General features: G+C 44.7%; 1 protein-coding gene across 7 annotated transcripts in view; it reads right to left on the reverse strand.

Annotated features, from left to right (window-relative positions):
- Positions 1-17,974, reverse strand: part of PIAS2 (protein inhibitor of activated STAT 2) — a 451,007-nt gene that overhangs the window by 276,901 nt on the left and 156,132 nt on the right. For all 7 annotated transcript variants that reach the window (XM_085629369.1, XM_085629360.1, XM_085629352.1 and 4 more), the window contains exon 6: positions 5,437-5,571. In XM_085629369.1, the coding sequence (XP_085485495.1) occupies positions 5,437-5,571 (135 nt within the window). The remainder of the gene's footprint in view (positions 1-5,436; positions 5,572-17,974) is intronic.

The following is a 17,974-nucleotide window of genomic DNA, read 5'->3' on the forward strand; positions in this document are numbered from 1 at the left end:
TCTGGTATCTTTTGGCATACGCATAATGTTCATGTGTTGCCACAAACCTGAATGCTCAAGACTAAACCTACAAAGTTTCTGATCCTATGTACGGGTGGTAGCAGTTCTTGATTCTCAAGTAAAATTGGGCATTGGGTTAACAGCACCGAATTCTAGTTGCCTTCTTAACTGTTATGAAAACAGTAAGGATGCATTTATTCAAAGCTTTTCAATGCTGGCTGATTTTTTGAATAAACAGTGTCAAGGTAAAATGCATGTGCGTTATTTGGCACAAGACGTTGGGTGTGTCTAGAATTAGAACTTTGTAAGGCTTAGGTGAATGTCAGATATATATTAAAATGTAAAACCACAGAATCTTGAAAGAATGTTTTTTCTTTTTTACATCACTGTATAGTTTGTAACAAAAGTGGTATTACATAGAATTTTCTGAAAGTGATTTAAATGTTTGCAACGTCCATAACATGATTAAAACCTAAAAGAACAAGGTAATAAATTATCCAATTAGCGCCCTCTATGGAAAGATTTTGGGTCAGCCACGCTTAGAATGCTGGCATATAAAACCATATAAATATGTCATCTGATTCCACAAAAGAACTGTAGATGTGCAAATATGACTGGCACATCTGAAACTGTGTATTGTACAAAGTTTTTTTTTTTTAAAAGGGTTGCTTATAATCCTAGCTCTCCATCATGGGTATTTTTGGAACACATTTTCAAAAGATAAAATGCTCAATTAAGAAAATCTAATGAGGAAAACATGCCATTAGAAGACACACTTTTATGCTTATTAAAATGTAATTCAGTAATTATAAACTACATTTGATTGGAAGTCTATGGACAGTCTGACCTAAAACGAAAATAGAAAGCATTGAATTGTGATCCTTAGCCATTAGTCTTTATAAGGCAAGGCTTCTCATTTTTGTTTATCAAGGCAGAGTAAGGACTAAACAGTCCAACATTATAACTAAATAACCAATTTAAGGAGAGGATTATGTGATGTTTATGAATGAAAAGTAAATATTTACTCGTGAGAACTAATAAGTATTATTTGCTTCTACTTTATCGATGTTTCTTCTACATTCATAAATTCTAGTAATGCAAGGTCCTTTCCTCACTCTTTTTTTCTAAAGGAAGAGAACAGGGAGAAGTAAAATAGGACAATATTATGAAAACAAGCAGCACAGAGAGACTCAACGCATTGTGGTGTTCCTCTTGGAGTCCAAATAAATTCAATAATGTTCTTCATTGATATGGACTTATGTCCAGTTGACCGCCTGCATAACTCAGTTGGCCCGACTCATCAAAAGAGAAAATGTGACTCTTGTGCAATGTGCCTTCTGCCTAAAAGGAAGAGGTTTGTTGGCATTAATGAGTGGGTGTGTATCTAGATCATGAATGCTTAGAGAACGCCAACCCAGTGCAGGCAGACCCATTATTTGCACTGAAATATCATATCTCACAATCTAATGTGGACAGAGACCATTCTTCTAGACAGATTTGTTTAGGAAAAACATGAAGGCAAATGTAGTGCTTAGTTGAAGGCATGTCAAGGGAGAGGACCTTCATATTTCACTGGATCCCCACGTTCCAACACTCCCAAGTAAGTGGAAAACGCCTGATTTATTTTGTTAGACTCGTTAATAGATTCGTTTTTTTCCAAATGCATTTTACACCAATGCAAGTTATATGGAAAGCACAATTGTCCTGTCTATTAAACACACTACTAAGTATTGTTAAGTATGGACATCTGTCCTTGAACCATAGGTACTTCTAGTACACATTTCTTTCAATACACACACATTTCCAGACAGGCCTGCTTTCTCCTTGAGCACAGGGAAGTAAAACACTACATACGGCATAATGCCAACATTTGGAAGCAAGAAAGAGGGACGTTTAGAAAAAAAGAAATTAGAGGAATTAATTTTACTAGCATTGATTTGAAGCCTATTTTAGGGAAGAGACAGCAAAAATAAATCTGTATGTGGTTTAAAAATTGTGAGTCACCCTGCTGAGACAGGTTGGCACGTGTGACATAGGTAGAAATGGAAGTGCGTGCAAATATTCTTCAAGCGCAGGAACACTTTGGCAATGGGGCCTACATGCATTGGGGTGCTATATAGCACTGTAAGTGGGATAGAAAAGTTTGAGAAGGTACTCTGTTAGACCGGTCAGCCCTTTGGCAGTTCCCTCCTCATTTTATTCTTTTTCCCTTTCCCTTCTCATTTTTTTTTCCCTGTCCACTAACTACTTTTGGTGTTGATGTAGAGGTTCTGGGCGCCTCATCCTTACTAACTGAGGGAGAGGCGCAAGGTGCTTCAATGAGGAAACAGGAAGAGGGAGGTTAGTCTCATAAAATGGTGGCTCCAACTGTCACCTCAGCACCTGGGCCATAGACTGCCATGAGAGGTTCCGGAACCTTCTGTGCCACTCTGGCCAGTCAGGCCCCAGGTGATAAATAGAGGTGAGGGCAGGGCGGCCATTTTAGGACTTAGTTGAGCTGTGAGGTAGTCAGGAGTAAGGCACCTGAGTGGGGAGGTGGCTGCGCTAGATAGGGAATTGACAGGTCTTAGGGTCTGCACGACTTCCCTCATCAGTTGACACCACCCCCAACCTTCTGACCGGTCCCTGAACACAGCCAATGACTTTGGAGGTCATCGTCACCATGGGGGCCTCCATGTAGCCAGGATCCCTGAAGGAGGACCAGGGGAGGAGTTGCCGTCTGGGACCATCCTTCTCACATTCCTGTGGTTGCCTGGGGCTCTGGAAACAGAGGTTTGAGCCCTTGTAGCGACAAAGTGACTGACTACCGGATCGTGGCAGTGTGACCCTGGCACCCTTAGTTTCAGCTCCCTCTGAGTAACGGTGAGGCGCTCTGTCAGCTGAGCGTTTTTGGGCCCGAGTGACAACCACCCCAGCACTGTGCCAGAAGAGTGCGGCGTAACCCTAATATCTAACGCGCTAGGGACTTCATGGTCCTTTGTCGCTGAAGCGGAAAGTAGCCTGTACCCTGGAAGCCCCACGCGCATGAGACTCACCGCCACTGGCCGGGATTCCGTGGGCCGGCGCGTGGTCCTGGGGAGGCGCTGTGACTGGAGGACGCCGCCGTTGACCCAAGTGGGAGGCTCGCTGGAGGCTGCGAAAAAGTAGTCTGCGGTGAGCTGAGAGGATCGGAGCAGGAGTCGGGACTTCCTGGTGAGAACCGGTGTTTGAACGACGCGTCGGAGCAGCTGACGCGAGACGCAGCCAGTAGGCCTGGAAGCCGCCTCCCCCGTATCGTGTGACAGGGCCCGAGGTCAAAGCGCCGCCCCTCTGACGTTGGAAGTCAGAGGAGGCCGCGCCTCTTCACCGGGTTGCCTCAGGCGAAGAGCCTTGCCGGAGCTGCGGGAAGAGGGACCCCAGTTCGGGCCGACTAGCCAGCGGAATCGAGGGTGAGAGGAAAGAGGGCCCCCCATAGCGAGACTCACGAGTTGGAGAGTCATCAAGGGAGGAAATGGGCGGGGGGTGCCCCAATACTGCCCTCCTTTTGGGTGAAAAGGGTTTTTCCCCCCGTGCCTGTGCAGTGAGCTGACAACGACGGAAGAGGTGAATACTCGGCTCAAACTTCGCCGATCGACAGGGGAAGAAAACCAAGAGGTTGGCAGTAAACGGGGCTTGAGTGGAGGGGAGGAGAGAAGAAACTACCGGTGCCTTGCGAGACTGTGAACTATGTATTGGGGATGAGAGGGAGAAGCGAGATTCAATGGTGTAATTCTGGTTCTCAGTGGTTGGGATGGTTCATATGCAGATGTTCAACCAAGTTAATGTACTATTGATCAATAAGAAATTACAGGTGCAAGCTCAAGTACAACTGTGATCCCTAGTAGCCAAATAAGACATCCGTATAGCGTCTGATGTTAAGAATGATCGTAAATGCTAGACCAGAGCCCAAGAAGTGAGGTGTCCAGGGTACCCAACTGTCTGTAGGGCCACCTGCGGACCCACTGTACACCTGGAGAAGGGGTTATATGAAGTGGAACATGTGGGGGATGTCATTTTAAAAATGAGAATCGAGGTGCTGGTCTGACAGATACGACAAAGGTTAGGAATGTGCTATACTGGGATATTGAAAGAAATCACACTGTTGCTCTGAATACCTTGTAATGTTAATCCTGAGTGTAATGAAAAATGCTAATTGAGTGCACCTAAAAAGGAAAGATAAAACTTCTTTTCTGAGTCTGAACCCCGTTTTGGTGTAGCGTCATTTTTAAGTGGTGTGCGTTAAGGTGTGAGATGAGTGAGGTGCAAGCACGATATGCCATAGTGGGATAAAAGCCTTTTGGCCTGAGTCAAGCTACCTCAAGGACGTTAGGTCCAACATACTCTAAAAAAGGCATGGGCAAAGAAGCGTAACTAGGAATATTTTATTAGAGGTGCCGCCTTAGTAATACGAAACACCCTGTGTATATGATTATAATACCTTCATCAGCTTCATCCCAATTATTTTCAGGTAGAAAAATGCAAGTACTCCCGAGGCCAAACTCTCATCTCCCCCCACCCTCCAAAAAAAGTAACAGTGGGGAGCCACGGGCAATGGCCAAGGGAGTCGCGGGTCGAAAAAGTTTGGGAATCCTTTACCTAGACTATGCTGCCCTACATATGGCATTTTTATGGGATTCCCACAACTGGCCCCATCAAATCCTCTCCTGCCCTTCAGAATTACTGATACAGGGGTACCAATCACTACTATGCGTGGAGTTAACAGGATGACTAAACAATAGGAATCATTGGAAGAATTGGTAACTCTAGGGGAATTCCCCTAGTAATTCCTCATATCCCAGCTGGACATACACAGAGAAAATTCAGATGCTTTCTGAAGATAAAATGTCAGGGTGAAAAAAAACACATTTGTAGTTTTCCCATGGATCTTATAATGTTGACAGAGCTGGCAACCTGTTAATAGCATCAGCGAAATTATGTAATGAGGCCTATTGAGGCTGTTGAAGTTCAACAAGAGTTCTGCTTGTTTGCAACAATAAGAAGCAATCAGCAATCCACAGCTCATATTGTCAGTGGATACATGTACACTACAATAATTCAGAACTATTTGCTTTGTGAGGGAAGCTTGCAATGGTATGATCCATCTAGTTTTAAATGTGCTTTATAGCACAATATACATAAATTGTCTATTGGTGCGATTCCATTTAGCAATTGATAAATCTCTCATTTGAGAATCTTTCAAGATTTCACAATGTTAAACGTTTTAGTACAAACAGAAGGGGGAAATGAGAACTGAGACAGAAATACCTCAAGAGATCTGCTGTGTTAATCTGTTCTCAGTGAAACAAACAGTGAAATGAGGCACTAAAGTGCTGCCAGAAAATACAACAAAAAACAGAAGTTGATGGTATCTGCGTTGTCAGTGGACATTACTTATAAAGGCCTGAAAGTAGATTTTACCTTTCCAATCTCAGTTGCCCAAGAAATTGAGATTTGGTTTGGCACTGCTGATGACATCCGAACTAAAGAAGTTATATTGAGGGGGCGTCCTTGTCGCTTCTGCTCAATGCCATTTTTGGGTGGTGGTGCGTATCCCTTTGTCAAGAAAGAAAAAGATGAAAAAAGAAAGTTTACTTCCAGTTTATCTAAATAAGCCGAAATCATCTCCCATTCAAAACATGTTAAAATGTTGGTAAAATATTATGTACATTTACTCAACAGGAAACGCATAATTATTTGTGAATGTATTTAATATAAAAAGATGCCTTTGTGGATTAAGCGAAGTCAACACTGAATGCACAGTAAATATTACAATTTATAGCTCAGAAACAGTCCACTGCCAAATGGCAGAAGCAAGATTCTTAAAGCTATATAAAAACGCTTTACTGGTGTTATTAATATAACTGGTGCAGAGCATAGTAGAGAGCAGGGTTTCTCAACCCCAGAGTAAGGCCCAGCTGGGCTCAGAAGAAAACTGTGAAGGGGTCACCAGGAGTAGAATAGTCCAAACATGTGGAAGACACAGTTTGAGGCGTCTGCCTCTTACATACTCAGATTCACAAACTCCATGATCTCACACCATCATGTTGGAGGTCATCTAGACGCCGAAGCTAAATGTGACCTGAGATCTTGGAAGGTAAAATGAGGCAGAATGGGGGGAGGAGCCAAGATGGCGACCGGGACGGCAGCGTAGACTCCCGGCTCCGTGAACCTCTGCATCCCGCACGGATATCCTGCCTGAGATCCTTAACCTGTGCTACGTGGTCGTGTTTCTGAAGGAGAGGGGCTCCCGACTGTCTGACTCCGAGGTTTCTAGCTGCGGTATTACCGGAGAAAACTGCATCTGAACTTGCGGCCTGTGCGGCCCTGGAGCCGGGACATCGAGTGGACGCCGTGGCCGGGTGGCAGTGCGACAACAGCGGCCAGTGGTGACTGGGTGGAGTCGGCCCACCGGAGCGGTGCCAAACTCGGCCTACATTTCGGCATGGTCACTTCTACTGCCCAGCGTAGCGGACCGAGTGCTTGACCGGGGGTGCAACTCTTAGGTTCCCCGGTGACTGCCCTTGCCTTGCTGGTGAGCTGCCCGGCCGCCGTCCGTATCCTGCCCCGATCGCTGCGGGCCGCCCCCGGATTTCCACGGGGGCTGGTCCGTGGTGGGGACGACTGTTGCCCGTGACCACGGATAGTTTTTTGCCTGCCCCCGGAACCCGGTCACCCGCGACGTGGACATCGCGACGCTTGTCCCGGCCCCGGTGAGGGTCGGGCATACTTGGCGGCCATCTTTGGGCGATGAAGCCTATTATCCTGTCCGCTGGGCCGCGGCGGGCCTGTGAGCGTACGACTTCTGGGAGTATGGCGGCGAGATCGCAGAGAGCTGAGCTGGGGTACGGCGACCTCCTCGAGGCTCTTGGTACTCTTCACTCCTCCTTGGTTCATGGTTTCGTGATCTTGGGGAGTAGGCTCGATGGTGTGGCGTCGGAGTTGGGGCAGTGGCGGCCCGCCTGTCCGCACGAATACAGAGACTACCCACACTGCATGCAGGAGGATGCTGTGGCGGCCACCCCTGAGGTTAGTGCACGACTGGACGCCCCGGCCAGTATGCTACAGTGTGTTCGACCTTCTGAGGGCCTGATCTGTCCCGGAGGCGTTGGACCTGAGTGTGATGTGGTGGCCTCATCCCGTACATGCCCTCCTACGACCCAGGGACAACTCCTGCAACTAATGTCTGCTTTGGCTGCTTCTGCCTCCCTGAACCTTGCATGCAGTGCAGATCCTAGGGCAGCACTGGGAAGCCTGTTTCCTCACGCGGCGGACTGTGTTGATGTTCAGAGACTTCCACCCCACCTGTGTGCGTCGCTTCTCTGTCGTTGTTGGACATTTCTCTGCCTAGGAACATTGGGTATGGTGCTGGGTCGAGGGGTTGGCATGGGCAGAATTCCAAAGAGTGGTCAGGGATGAGGCTGGCCCCTCGGGGGTGGTCGCCTGATGGACGGGCGGGCATAGAGGTGGCGTGCTCTCCTGACATGGCTACTGGCACAATAGGTACATAATGCTCCCCATCGTGGTTTGAGAAGATTGTCTTTGTGCTGTTCCTTGTTCACTTTAGGGGAACCTTACCGTGCGGGAGGGAGAACGCCGGGGGTCTGTTATGAAGGCCCTCCTCCAGTTTATAAATACTTTCTCTACCCCCCGCCTGGTGGGGGTCTTTTCCTACTTCCTTTTCCCTACTCTTCTATATTTCGGGTCTGGTTCCAGGGCGACAGGCACACTGCTGGGGGGGGGGGCCGTACTCATTTGCAGAGGTGCAGGGTGGGGGGTTGGGGGAGGGGATTCTGTATTCTTTCATCTCCTTTTCTATGGCCTCCTTTTTCTTCTCTGATTCTTTTTGTTTTTTCTTTTTCTGGGATCAGCGTGATACACTCCCTTTTGTTATGCCTCGTTGCCATTCCATGTGTTCACAACTTCCGGGGTGTTCTTGGGGAGTTTTGGCGGGGGACTGCGGGCGCAACTGTATATTATGTTCTTCCCCATCCTGATGTTCTTGTGTTTGCGCCATCGACCTAATAGATTGCTGTAACTCGCTAACGTTCATTACTCTGCAGCTCCGTGATCGTTGTTTTAAAATTGTTTGTCACCTGATCCTACTGCCTTGTCTCATCATAAAATGAAAACCTTTTTCTCCTGGTGCCCTACTTACGCTGTTCACAGTATTAGTAGTACGATTTTGCTCCCCGAAGTGCTGCCTGTGTTTGTACTTGTCGTTATTGCTCTGATTGCTTAGCGGCCGGCCCTGGGGGGTTGTAGGCCCATACTTGTTCTTATTGAACTGTTAATAAAGGTTTTCAAAAAAAAAAAAAAACAAAAAAAAAAAAAATGAGGCAGAATGCGATATGCAAATCGTGTGCCTATTTTGCACCTTTCAAGGCTTTCGTAACCTGTTTTACTAACACTTTATCGTTGTGGGCTTGAGCGCTACAATTAATGTTAAACACATAATCGGCGTATGCTACAACTATTTACAAAATCGTTTGCCCCCACTTTTGCACTGGTTCTGCTCATACTGAATCAAACTGATATACTGGAAGCCACTGAGATATATGATGCAGACTGCATCATATACCCCAATGGCTTTATTACCTTGACACTAAGGGCTAGACACTAATGTAATGTATTAAATATAACCAGCATGTTATTACTACAATGCAAATTGCTAAAATAAATATGCTAATTTGATTTCGCTTTTGTAATACTTAATCTAATTTTTGCTGATGCTAATCAAAAACTCAGTAAGCAGATATTTTTAGAAATAGTTCATTAATACCTTAGTAAATAACAGTAACAAGCACAGTCAAAGATAATTTGTCTGGACTTTGCTGCTGGGCATTAACCTATTGGATTTGCCCATTTTTTTCATAGTTTAGTTGGTGTGTATGTACATATATCACAACAGTTATCTCAAAATGGAGTTTCATAAAACAAACTCCATTAAAAGAAAGTTGCATTGCATGCATGGCATCCATCTTGTAATGAGGTTTCTTATTTTTCTAACTTTATTAGAAGACCCTTTGTAGGAAAGAGCCTCTTTTTGACATGGTCACCCCCACTTTTTGCCTGGTATCTGAAGCAATTTTGACAGAAGAGCAATGGGTTCCTGCTATCAAGGCCAGATCTCTTTCCCTACAACTGTACAATTGTTCCCCCAATTACCAATACCTTTAGCACCTCTTGTAAGTCCCAAGTAAGTGGTATCCCTGGTAATCTGGGGAAAGGAGGCTACAGAGGGTCCCTAAGAACTACAGCACGTATTGTGCCACACTAAGGGACCCCTCAGTCCCAACATGCAAACTGCCATTGCATGCTGCATGCCATAGTGCAGAGAAAAGTGAAGACACGACATTGCACATCTCTTGTGTGCCATACCTGCAGACACTGCATGCAGTATAGGTAAGTCACCCCTAAAGCAAGCCTTACAGCCCTAAGGCAGGGTACACTATACTACGTGTGGGCATATCTCCATGAGCATATATGCCCCTATGATGTCTAAGACGATTCTTAGATATTACAAGTGAACTAAGAAGCCATTTTGAGTAGTGTGTAGGACACTGGTATTCATGAGTTCCCCAGCTACACGTCCACACCAGTCACAGGCCGCCGGGCTGGATCCCACTTTTGGTTTTTTGACCTAGTGCACAGATGGAGTAATTAACCCCCCAGCGTTCCATCGGCCTTTCTCCACTTTCCTCATTCTCAGAAAGTCAGCCCTATAATCATATGGGGAGCCTATATGATTGTCCACAGTCCATTCATCAGTAAGCTTCAGTCTACTAGAAGGAGAAACTGATTTTCCCTCTTTTTTGTTGAGACATTTGTTAAGTGTCAGGCACTGGGTTTGTAATCGACAGGCGTTGGTAGGTAGAAAAACAAATTTATTTAGACAATTGTCCATAAAACATTCTAAAAACTCAATTGACAATTAAGATCATTAAAAGGCCTCCTCCTAACTACCCATTACCCCCTACCCACTACAGTTCATCATTAAAATTCTGTTTAACAGAACATAGAAACCGAGCAATTCCAACTGCCACATCAAAATAGCGCATTTCTGGCAATAGCTCCACCGCTTTCCTCCTATGGCGAACATCGTATTTAAAAAACAAAGGGTCTTAAAAAATTAATTTGATTTACAAGATAAAAGACGCAGTCCACAAGTATATGCAGAAGGGAGCATTTAACATTCAGGGGGCAGATACCACTATTAATCTGCACCCTGGTCCAATGTGGGCGGGATTGGGTTACATCCCACCCTAACGCTTAATATTTCATTTCTCAATGCTGGGTCTGGTAACTGCAATAAATAAGGGAAAACAGTGTCCTGGCCCAGTGTGGATATTGAAAAGCTGATGGATGGTTTCTTGCTTAGGTACAATAGGTCAATTGATTAAGACACCAGAGAAACAGATTCTCTCAATGCATGCTTGCCTGGGAAGGCGAATCAAGATGCAATTGAACCACTATCTGAATGGAGGTTCCTAAGGGCAATTAGTCTGGTTCTTAAGGCCTTTGCCCACATCCTTACACTACATTGGATCTCTTCCCAGCACAATCTGGAGACTTTAATCACCCCATTATCCTCCAGAAGTGTGTTTGTATTTTTAAAGCGCAACATTCATCCCAAGCGACATCACGCACAGCGCTAGGAGAGCATAATCCTGAAGTGGGGAAGACGAATGTAATCAGTTTCAGGGTGAGGCATCAGTGGATAATTGTTTGCTTTAGTTATTATCTAGGAAACAGGGAGGTTTTTATTTTCTTCCTGAAAGGAGGATATTCCTCTGTTAGCCATAAGTCTAGTGGAAGTTAATTCCATTGGACGGCTGCAAGTTTGGAAAAGGATCAGTCTCCTGCTCTATCTCTTTTGGACTGTTTGATCTTTGCAGGGCCTGATGGCGAGACCTCAACTTTCATGGGGGAGCGTAAAATTCAATCTTGTCTTGCCTTGCAAGATATGGGGGCCTTTCTTGTGTAGAGCTCTGTGTGCGTAGGAAAGGAGCTTGAACTTTACACTTTGACGTACTGGTAGCCAATGCAGCTCTCTCAGACGCCGAGCTATGCTTGCTTTTATTGCAAACCAGCCTGGAAGCCACATTTTGAACCACCTGCAGGCGAGAGAAGAGATACACGGGCATGCCCACACAGAGCGCATTCCCATAATCCAATCTGCTAGAAAACAGGGCCTGGGTAATAGATTTTTTGCAGTTTAAGGGGATCCATGAAAAGAGTCTATGAAGTAGCTTCCGTGTAGCGAAGCTTTTTCCACCCAGCATTTGATCTTGATCTTGCATGGACAGTGCGTAATCAAAAATGATGGCCAGATTTTTTGCAACCCGCTCGGGTTCGTGGGCGGCTCCCAGCGCCCAGGGCCACCAGGTACTGTCCCAGATTAGGTGTGCTCCACCGAAAAGTAGAATCTCTGATTTTACAGCATTTAACTTTAGACAGTGTTCCCTCATCCAAGTTGCTATTTCAGTGAGACAGTTAGTTCAGTTACTTTTGGTGTCCACATGCTTGTCATCCAGGGAGATTAGTAGTTGTGTGAGTATCTTAGAGCCCGAATAGAAGCCGCCAGGTTCCAGGAGACCAGATTGCACTGGCTCCTTATGGCCTGATCCATGGCGCCTTGGGGGAGTGACAAGAGCCTTTTGAGCACTACCGCTTCTAATCTGTCCCATTCATATGTTGGATCAAGGGAAAAAACCTCTCCTCCATACAGACCTAGCGGAGGTATCTTACCTTGGAACATGTGAAAGCCTCCCAAATTTACTATTAAAGCTATTACAGCTGGCCTGCAACGGGGCCTTCTGCTTGGTGCCATCCCAGTGCATAACCCAATACAGATTCCTCCTGAAGGTTAAGCCCAAATATCCATATTGATCGACTTGCTCCACCTCCAGTGTGTCTAATTGCCAGGTGAAACTCTGCTTTTTTTCCAAAAACCAAAATCTTGTACTTTTCCAAATAAGTGGAGCTGGTTCTGCTTGCTATAAGTTGCCAGGGTATTTAGTTTCATCTGCAGACCAATAGGGGTATAATCCAGTAATACCAGACTGTCTGCATAAAGCAGACAGGCAATGAGCTGGTTCCCCGTTTTAGGGGAATAAGACTTAGATTGAGAGATAAAGGTGGGAAGGTCAGCCAAAAATAGGCAAAAAAGCTGGGGTGCTAAAACGCACCTCTGGCGCAGGCCTAAGTCAATGGGAATTCTTTGTGATAATCGACCCGACTTATCTAACTTCACCTGAGCCCAATTACTAGAGTGCAAGGATTGAAGTGCACTAAGGAGGTTTGGCAGGAGGTCCCAAGCAGCAAGGTTCCCCCATAAGATATTCTATCCAAAGAATCAAAGGCTGTCCGGAAGTCGACGAAACAACAGCACAGCCTTTGATTTTCCTCCAGGGCCTTTCGAATAATGCAAAACATAGATCTATAGTGGAGTGACACTCCCGAAAGCCCCCCTGTTCTATTGGAATTCTCTTGGTTTCAATAGCCCAGACATCAAGTTTGGCTAAAGTAATCTTAGAAAAAATCTTTAGTGAGCTATCAAAAAGGCTAATAAGCCTATAATGTGTGGGATCTGTACCACTCCCTTTTTAGGTCTTGCAGCAGAGAGACCTAAAGTGAGAGAGGAGATTTCAGAAGGGGACTTGAAGCCCCACCCTTCATTTTCATTGGGTCGCATCAGCGTTTATGCTAAACGCTGGCTTCCCATTGAAAATGTTTTTTGGCCACTGTCACCTCATATCCTCCCCACATTATGATAACCGGATATTTAATCATTGATAACTATTTGTATTTATTTATTCTGTGTTTTCTTTTATGACCTAAACAGGTTGAATAAAGATCTATTGATTGTTGATCAGCATATCAAGGCAGGAGGCTTCAAAGCTCTCTGCCTCCTTTTCATATGCAACCCACAGCTTCCCCAGACAGGGGAAATGCCATCCTCCTGCGCCAGACCCATTTGGCACGAGGCAGGTGGGAATATTAGCTAGGCAGGAGTTGTGTCCCTCTCTCAGGCTCGTTCCACCCCCAAGATGGTCTACCTGACGTAGACACGGCTTTAGAATTCCACCATCTTACTTTTGGTGGAATTAGGCCCTCTGGGTCAGGGTTATGCCCACTTCCCACAGGAAGTGTTCATATAGGGGGTGCAGACACCCTAAGTGTAAGTAGCCCATTGGCTATTACCTGTCGCTCCCCCTTAATGCCCCAAAATGGAGTATTTAGGAGGCACCCCAGACAACAGGAACATAGATTCACCAGATCAAGAAGAGAGGATACAGAAGAGCCACAAAAGAAAGTGAGAGATAGAAGACTAACAGCTGGCTTTTGGTGCCACATACTGCCTGCCTACACCAAGTCTCGACGGCCGCAACCAGCAACTCGTCCTATAGCTGACCAGCTTCCAAGAACCCATGGGAGATGGCCAGCCCTCGCAAATTGCCAGCAATCTCTTGGAGCAGAGAAGCTACTCCCCAGAAGTCCACAGGCACCGAAAAACAAAGTCTGATTCACCAAGTTGTGACTCACTAGCTAGCCCATCTCCACAGCCCTCCAGGAAGACGTACCTATGCTCCTGAAAGTCAGGTCTGTCCTCCCACCAAGTGAAAGGGACCAGGACCAACCGGAACCAATACCCAGAGTACTGGACCCCTTGCAGCAAACAAAGACCATGAGAGTCCAGTCGGTATTCCAACGACACCAAGACTGAGCATCTGTCGAGGGATGTCAGTACCACATAGACCCACTTCTAGAGTGGCCCAGCTGTCCTGATTTTTGCAACCTCAACCGGGGGAGACTGATGACCGCAAGGCCCTAGGGGGTACAGAACCCAGCCAACCTTTTCCCTCGGCATCCAGGTGCCCCAGCCAGGGTACCAACAAATGAATGGACTGTGCTCCCTTGTTCCCAGGAACCTCGCACCCAAGTCTCGAGGTGGGAGCTCACGGACGTGTCCCCAATTCCCTCCGCAACCTGTTTCCAGGTGGCCGCCCTTCTTCTTACCAGCATAGAGCACACACCTACCACCCGACCAGCACATCTGCACCTGGACACCCCAGGGCAGATAACAGGTTACTGCTGATGGTACTTTGGACCTTGACCCCCTACTACCCAAAGTGCCTTTTGTCCCATAGGGCAGCATTGCTGCGTAAAGACTCACGAAAGTGCACTATTTATTTACCTGTAAAATTTCATATTGAAAAAGTAACTTGATAACGAAGTTCTTGGCATCAAAATGTATATAAAAATATGAGTTGTTTTCCTAAACTGGTCTCAGAATTATTCTTGCATGTGTGTCTCATTTACTCTCTTTGAATACAACAAATGCTTACACTACCCTCTGATAAGCCTAACTGCTTGCCCACATTACCACAAAAGAGAGCATCTGGGTTATCATTTGTGCTTCTGTAAACCAACTGGGGTTTGCCTGGATTCTTTACACACAATACCTCGCTTTGGTCCACTATATAAAGAGCCAGCTTCATACATTGGTGGTTCAGCAGTGGGACTTTGCATTTACTGATACCATTTGGTCAAAAGGAGAATCCACAAAGCAAATCCACAATGGACAGTAAAACAATATATTTTGAATTTGTCGATTTTTCCAAATTACTAAACTTGGACTGTTAGGGCCTTTGTTAAGTCCCCCAGACCATTTGTATCCGAATTTTATAAGAATCCTAAACAGTTAGGCCTTCAAAAAGTATAGTCTGCTAGATTTTTTTCAAACTTTCTAAAAAGGTCCCAACTGATCTAATGCCATGTCTGAGACAGAGGGTAGTGGCCAGATGCTCAACCTGTGGGCCCTCGCTTTTGTCTACTACACAAAAAGCCAGCTACCTACAAATCTGCTGTGCATGCAGTGGGAGTCAGTGGTGGCCATATCCAGCACTTTGGGAGTAGGGGGGGTGGAGGGGAGTTACAGAGGCATCAAAGGTGAACAGAAAACAGTGGAGAGGTTACCTAATGGCATAACTCAAAGCTCCATAAAACCTTCCACAAAATTCCATGGCTCTATAGGCACCCCACCCAAGCAATGCCAAGTTCTAAAATATGCCAGCAGCTGCTAAAGCCCACTCTTTTGTACTGGATGTATGTGGTTATGTGTTTGTACATTTATTGGTGAAACAGCTACATCTGTTGGAAGCAAAAATGGAGGCAAGGTCACCGCACTATTGAAACTGCATTACAAAACATGAAAAAGGTCATGCCAATAAAGGGTGCAGCAACTCTGGTAAAATAAACAGTTCTAGCTGACTTTGATAACAAACCTTTCCTAAAGTTAGAAATCTGTGTCTGTTTTGTAAGCTCTACTTTTCTAAATTCGAAGAACAAATTTTAAGCGCTTTTTATTTTTACTGTCTCTATATAACTAGTGACCAGGGGACCTATTTACAAAGCTGTGAGTAAAAGTCTCTTAATTATTATCATAGGTTTTCTCTTACATTTGGGAAAGATCTACAACTTTCATTTCACAAACAATCCAGTAGCTACCCTGGATATGTGGTAGATTTCTAGGAGTGCTTCAACTGTAAAAAATGTATTGCTGCGGATTTTCCACTAAATCCTTTATTAAAAAGAATTATTTATAATCCCCCGAATCCTCTTCCCCAGATTTACAGTTTTCGGTTTGTGATAATTTCAGAGAGGGTAAATAACAGTGATTAGACATTTTAGAGAAATTACATGTAGGAATTAGAATGACAATTCCTGCATGTTTTTTTTTTCTGGCAGCATGAGAAACCTCAGGGTGGAATATCACTCACCAGCTGTGTTACTACTAAATGTCCAATGCATCAGAATTAACTGGCCACTAGCAAGGTGGGTGTAAGTGGAAATTGCTCAAGAGTAAATGCTACTCCTGGTGCGGTGGCCATGATGCTTAGACTGGGACATCGCTTGGCTTCTACTGTTTGTTTTAAAGAGCCCGCATCTCGAGTTCAGTGCAGGTTTCTCTAAGTTTAGGGTGGCATTTTTCCACGTGACTTCCTCTACTGATGTATGTGAATTAATGGAAAAACAAAAGCTAAGTACCCACATTTGCCGAAAACAAATCTTGGAAAACCAATTTAAGTAAAGGCAATTTTAAGGAAATACAAACAATACTGAAAATTAAAGGAAAGATAATTTTAGGGAGAAATCCCAAGTACATTAAAATTGGGTGAAGAATACGGGTAGTTTTTTTTAATTCAAGGATGGATGATGTGTAGGGGTAAATGGGTGTTTTTATGGTTCAGGGATGTGTGGACTTTAGGAGTATTGAGGGTTTTTAGCGATCGGGAATGGGTGGAATTTAGGGGTGATGAGGTTTTTAGGATTCACAGATGAGTAAAGTTTAGAGGTTGTGCGGGGTTTTTAGGGTTCACGGATAGCTGGAATTTAGGCCTGGTTTTAAATGTTCAGCGATGGGTAGCATTTAGAGGTAGAGAAGATTTTTAGCGTTTAGGAATGGGAGGAGTTTAGCAGTGGTGAAGGTTATAGGGGCTTGGGATGACCAAGGCTTATGGGCAGAAAGAGTTTCAGGGATGGGTTGAGTTTACAGAGGTAATGGGTTTTTAGTGTTCAGAGATGGGTGGAGCTTAAGGGAAGAAAGGGATTTTAGGGATCAGGGATGGATGGAGTTTACGGGAGAAGAGGGATTTTTAGGGATCTGGCATGGGTGTTGTTTAGGGTTGTGGGAATTATGAGGGGCTACGGATAGGGTTTAGGCATAGAAAGGGTTTTTTAGAGTTCAGGAATGGGTGGAGTTTAGGGGTAGTGAGGGATTTTGAGGCTTCAGAGATTGATGCGATTAGGAGTAAAAAGGACTTTTAAGGTTCAGAGTTAGGTGTTTAGGCGTGGTAAAAGGTTTTTAAGGTACAGGGAATGGGTGGAGTTTACAGGTCATGGATGGGTGGAGTTTAGACGTGGTGGGGATTTCTTAAGGGACATGGAAGAATGGTTTTTAGGGGTGGCGAAGGGGGTAAGGGATGTGTGGTGTTTAGAAGGGTGAAAGGTCAGCAAATTTAAACATTTCAAAGTAATTGTTTAAAGATGTAAAAGATATAAAAGATATAAATCTGAAGTAACGTCCCCTGAAGTAATGCAATAAATATCTCCAACAAAAAGGTTTCTGAAAGTAAGACCTGCAACCATTGCATTTACACCTTACAAAATAAGCATGCAAAAGCCAAATTCAATAAAGACAATCTTTGAATTGGTTTCTTTTAAATGATAAATGCCATTCATCTTGTTACTTTCCATTAAACAGTTTTGGTAAAATGCTTTCTCAGTAATGGTATTCCATTAATCTTTTTTCTATGAAATTACATAAACCTTCATCTCCAGAAGAAAGGGTGAGGTTGCCCCAGCAATTCCTATAGCTAAATTGGGTGGAAAAATGCATTTAGAATGTTGAGTGAATATCGATAAAGTTCCAACAGATTGGGTGTTCCCAACTTTCCCAGTCCCTCCCTATGCTGCCATCTTCTGGGAACACCGATTCACCCATTCCTTTACTAAAGTAAAGCCTGCGTAAAATCCGCCCACGTGTATTATTTCTATTGTCATGAGGATTGTAGTGCAAAATTTAATTGAATCTTCAATCGTCTAAAAGAAGTTTGGAAATTCTGACTGTAAACTCGACTTTTTCCAATCATCAGATACTATAAATTTTTACTTAAGCCTTTATGTCAGGTCATGTGGGTTTTATAATCTACTGGGGTTTGATATTATAAGGCCACTTTGGGGGAAGGATCGGTAAATAAACAAAGACAAAAGATACCCTCAACAACAAACAATCAAATACTGTTTTAAGAAGGTATTGCAACCCACCTCCACATTTTCCCCTCCCAGTTTCTCTCCTCCCTCTCACCACCTCCCCTTTTCCCTCCCCACCGCCGGGCATGGAAAAATGGATCTTCTTCCCATTGGTGGAGACCCCAAATGCTGCACATCTACA

This window comes from Triturus cristatus, chromosome 2_1 (genome assembly GCF_964204655.1).
Source record: "Triturus cristatus chromosome 2_1, aTriCri1.1, whole genome shotgun sequence".
NCBI lineage: Eukaryota > Metazoa > Chordata > Amphibia > Caudata > Salamandridae > Triturus > Triturus cristatus.